The sequence below is a fragment of the Rhagoletis zephyria genome, unplaced genomic scaffold (genome assembly GCF_001687245.7).
Source record: "Rhagoletis zephyria isolate East Lansing unplaced genomic scaffold, Rhagoletis_zephyria_1.1 Rzeph_scaffold_05755, whole genome shotgun sequence".
NCBI lineage: Eukaryota > Metazoa > Arthropoda > Insecta > Diptera > Tephritidae > Rhagoletis > Rhagoletis zephyria.
In genome coordinates this window covers 35,701-39,922 of record NW_016162838.1, presented here as the reverse complement: position 1 = coordinate 39,922, position 4,222 = coordinate 35,701, and the positions used below count along the sequence as shown (strand labels likewise).

The 4,222-nt window shown below is 37.2% G+C and overlaps 2 protein-coding genes across 2 annotated transcripts; both read left to right on the top strand.

The window, feature by feature from the left end:
* The first annotated feature begins 1,064 nt into the window (after positions 1–1,064).
* Positions 1,065–2,989, top strand: LOC108372439 (ankyrin repeat and sterile alpha motif domain-containing protein 1B-like). The gene is made up of 5 exons (XM_017628126.1): positions 1,065–1,192; positions 1,575–1,730; positions 1,811–2,048; positions 2,106–2,655; positions 2,725–2,989. Exons 2-5 carry the CDS (start codon positions 1,624–1,626, stop codon positions 2,907–2,909), a joined length of 1,080 nt encoding a protein of 359 aa, XP_017483615.1. The 5' UTR covers positions 1,065–1,192; positions 1,575–1,623; the 3' UTR covers positions 2,910–2,989.
* Positions 2,990–3,155: 166 nt separating this feature from the next.
* LOC108372438 (uncharacterized) lies at positions 3,156–4,169 on the top strand. Its single transcript, XM_017628125.1, has 2 exons — positions 3,156–3,212; positions 3,833–4,169. The coding sequence occupies exons 1-2, from the start codon at positions 3,178–3,180 to the stop codon at positions 4,167–4,169; spliced, it is 372 nt and encodes a 123-aa protein (XP_017483614.1). The 5' UTR covers positions 3,156–3,177.
* The last annotated feature ends 53 nt before the right edge of the window (positions 4,170–4,222 follow it).

The following is a 4,222-nucleotide window of genomic DNA, read 5'->3' as shown; positions in this document are numbered from 1 at the left end:
AAGGAAAGAAACCTTCCAGGGAACCGGCTTGTATGATTTAATAATGGTACTGAAAATCTGTAGTTAACTGACGATTCTGAGTTAACTAAGCGCTGTGATTTTTTTTTGCCGTCAGCCTCATCACAACAAAACTCTCCATTAAAAAAAGGTAGGTTTAATAACTGGGACGGGTCTGACATATAGATTAAACAAAAAAAATTTGGTTTTTTTTTCAATTTGGCTGTTTTCCTTAAGATTTTGGTCAAGAATGATAGAACATAAGATTGCGCATTCTTGTGAGTGATGACGTCACGTTCACAACGAATAGAGGAGATGTAGGAGACAAAAAAGACGCAGCCGCCATTTGTAAACAAATCGTAGTTGTCTCTTCATTTACTTTTCGAACAGAAAATTGAAGATCGAAGAAAAATTTAATATTACGCCCAGAAAGAGCCAAATAAAGAAGAATAATGAAACACCGAGCTAGTAGAAATTAGTAACGCGAGTTCTTAGCAAATTGTTTCTGCATTTTTTATAGTTAAAAATGTTCATTAGCAAAAACTAGTAATAATTATTAGTAACTATTCGTACGAGAACAAACTTAACGCGGACAGTTCTATGCTGACGTCACACGCACAGCTGATGCTGTCAAATTCGCCAAAACCAAAGTAGCAGTACTGCTGAATGCGCCATCCCCGTCTCTCTATATCGTGAGATTTTGATTTCTTATTTTTTTTAACAGTTGGCAACCGTGTTGGCAGCTATTTAAATGAGTTGCTGAGTTCACTCAATGAAGTCATTTTGTAATGTGTTGCCACCACTAAAGAAATCCACCCAAAACAATTTTTGTGAAATTAATTTCAGTCTCATGAACTTTTTGGAAAGTTAAATATTTCAAAGCCTTTTTAACATTAAATAGCTCTTGTCAAATCCAACATTATGATTATGATTATGTAAACCCCGCTATTGAACTGAATCATTATGTAACCTTTCCCCGAGACAATTCGATTAAAATTAAGTTTACAAAACTATCTCAGCGGACCGTGTTAATAATTCAATTGTCAACCTTTAATAGTCCGGCAACTCCCGGACAACTTGGAAAATAGAACGGGCAGAAATTTGCATTAGTGGTTTTTGGGCAGAGAAATTTATATTTATAATAAATGAAATACGTGCGAAAGTTATGACGAATACGATTTTGTGTGCCAAATTGGTAATTTCAAACGATTGTAAAGGTTTCAAGCTGTGCGACTATTCAATGAAGACATACACATTTCGTGGCATTGAGTGGGTGTAGAGACCTTGAGCATAAAGTAAACAAATGTTTCGTTGGCGTAGATAACAATTAGCAACAATTGTTGATAATTGACTAATTGCAAGAAGTCCGTTATTTGGTTATTTCTAAATTGTATCTTCAAAATCAAGATAAAGTCGTCTTAAGTGTAACGTAGAGTTAGGTGAATCTACAGAAATCTGTGTTGAACCAATGTATCTAATAGCATTGCTCAACAAGATAATTTACAGATGTAATCAGAACGTGTGCCCGATTAGTCATGCTTTTCACTAACTTTGTTTTGTTTATTTCTTTTTTCTAGTAATCGTTATAGCATTTTGAAGTATCCACCAACTGCGCTGCAAGTTGCAATGGGCAAAGATCAAGATCTGCTGGAAGCAGCACGCATTGGAAATATTGCTGTAGTCGGCAAAATTCTTGAGCAGATTACAAAACGCAGCAGTGGGCCTTTCTCAAGGTTGTTACATCTATACCGAATTGAAATAAGCATGTATTTACATATGTATATACAACTAACTTTTTAATTTTCGTCAAAAGCTTTCGTCGCAGTCCATGTATAAACAGTCAAGATGTTAATGGATATACCCCACTACATCACGCCTGTCTGAATGGCCACATCAACATCGTGCGTATCTTATTGGCTCATAATGCTGTACCTGACATGCCAGACATCAGAGGCTCAACTCCATTGTATTTAGCAGCATGGGCAGGTCATGATGAGATAGTTAAACAACTATTACTGCAAACGCCCAAAGCAGCTAATCCAAATGCGCAGGTTTGAAACAAAACTTTCCTAATTTTCTTCTAAATTTTATTCTGATTTCATTTGCAGACTATTGATAATGAAACTCCACTGCATTGTGCCGCACAACACGGCCACAACACTGTTTTAGCCATTTTGCTTGCCTACGGCGCGGACCCCACTGTCCGCAACAATAGTTTTCAAACTGCACTAGATCTAGCAGCGCAATTCGGACGGTTGCAGGCAGTTCAAACACTAATACGCACACATCCAGAACTTTTGGCTCCTTATCGCTCGTCTGGTAGTAATACACCCTCCAGCCCGGTAGCTGAGTGCACCCCATACACCATTTCGCCATCAACACATCTCTTTACTCACACATGTTTGCATTTAGCTAGTCGTAATGGACACAAAAAAGTGGTAGAAGCGCTACTAGCCGCTGGAGTGGACGTTAACATTATGACGAATTCGGGAACTGCTCTGCACGAGGCAGCACTTTGCGGCAAAAAAGCGGTGGTCAATGTTCTATTGCAAGCTGGTATCAATCCAAATGCTACTGACGGTGCAGGTAACACAGCGCTTGATTTGCTTAAAGACTATCCACCTCACGTTACCTATGAAATTGTGTGCGCAATAAAAGGTAAAAATTGGGATAATTCTTTTTTATCTAAAAACTCTCAAACATATACATACATATGTATGTTATTAGATTTTTATAAAGACGCTTCGAATGGCACTCATTTCAAACCAATTAACGAGCTTAGCGATGCGGATGATCATGAACGCAGCGATAGTTCCATCTCGCCAGTGCCAAATGTGACCTTCGATCGAAGGACTAACGAACAAAAAGTCAGTGCCACATCACACAAGGAATTTCTAATGCCAAAGACGTAAGACTGGGAAAGAATGAATGGCACATTTGTGTATTGTACCTCACACTCAGAATGCTCCATTTGATGCACCCATTGTCCACGACCATTATCATAAACTTGACATAGATTTGTCATTAAACAGCTACTCGTATCCTATCGCTTGAGATGCAACCCAGCACTATAATCAATCTTTGTATGGTATTAACTATGTGATTGCCGAAGCTTTATTATTATTTACATACAAACACCTACTTATAAACATACATATATTTACCCGATCATGCATATAAATGGCAACCATTTATTCAAAACTAACCAAAGTTATGTAAGTGTCTATAGCTGTGAAAATATATAATGCATTACTATTTATCTTAAATCATCTGCAACTGTGGGACTTTTATGTGTATATATGTATGTATTTTTTTGTTTTAAGCATTACTCCATTCGTGCTTTCGTGCTTGATGATTCTCATTGCTCATAAAATAACAAAAAAGTACAGAACTCCAATTACCATGTGCGATAAAAATGTAACCGTCCATCAAAAATAGTTTGTCTTATGAAGTGATTACCCTGCAATTTTATACTATGATCATTTGGAAAAGGGGAGCGCCTAGAATCGTTCAAATGCAAATTGTTTACATTTGCTTTATTTATGAAATCATAGAACTATCACATATTTTTTGATGAAATTCTCTTCCCTCAGCCCGCTGCTCTTTTATGAGAATACGTACAAAAAGCCTACATATTACTTGGTTAACAAACTTTTCCCGGCTTATTAAGCCGCTACTCCTATGCGCTATATCTATTCGTAATTATTTATATATATTTATGTGCATTCGTCCCATGTTCATTTTTTCATTTATGTATGTGCATTAATACATTGTACATACATATTTAAATGCATCATTTCAGTGAATTTATAGATACATAGATATTTGTTTATAGTATAAAAGCAAATGGACTCTCTGTTTCTATGAGCTCATTGGAAACGTCGACAAAACCGCAAGCAAATTATTTAAAAATGAAGCCGATACTTTGGCAAAAGTCTCATGCAGGCAATGCTTCGACAAATTTCGCAGCAGTAAATAAACAGCGATCGCTGCTAAATGTTTTTAATAACGAACAGCGTGCACGAAGCCCTAGCAGTCCGAGTAGATTTGGCAGCCGTATCCTTAAACCGGACAAAACATATGAGCACATCGCCTTGGCTAAAACCGGATCGGCGAGTGATGTCCTCCATGGACAGAAACGTATGTTTGTGCTGTACATATCTTTTTGTTAGTGGTGTAGTTTATGTCCATGGAGGACATCACTCGCCGATCCGGTTTTAGCCAA

Excerpts from the sequence above, each read along its gene's own strand:
- LOC108372438 (XM_017628125.1), top strand. The coding sequence starts at position 3,178 with ATGGCAACCATTTATTCAAAACTAACCAAAGTTAT. Across the intron at positions 3,213-3,832 it reads TCAAAACTAACCAAAGTTAT|TATAAAAGCAAATGGACTCT; the intron begins GTAAGTGTCTAT and ends ATTTGTTTATAG.
- LOC108372439 (XM_017628126.1), top strand. The coding sequence starts at position 1,624 with ATGGGCAAAGATCAAGATCTGCTGGAAGCAGCACGCATTGGAAATATT. Across the intron at positions 1,731-1,810 it reads AGCAGTGGGCCTTTCTCAAG|CTTTCGTCGCAGTCCATGTA; the intron begins GTTGTTACATCT and ends TTTCGTCAAAAG. Across the intron at positions 2,049-2,105 it reads CAGCTAATCCAAATGCGCAG|ACTATTGATAATGAAACTCC; the intron begins GTTTGAAACAAA and ends TTTCATTTGCAG.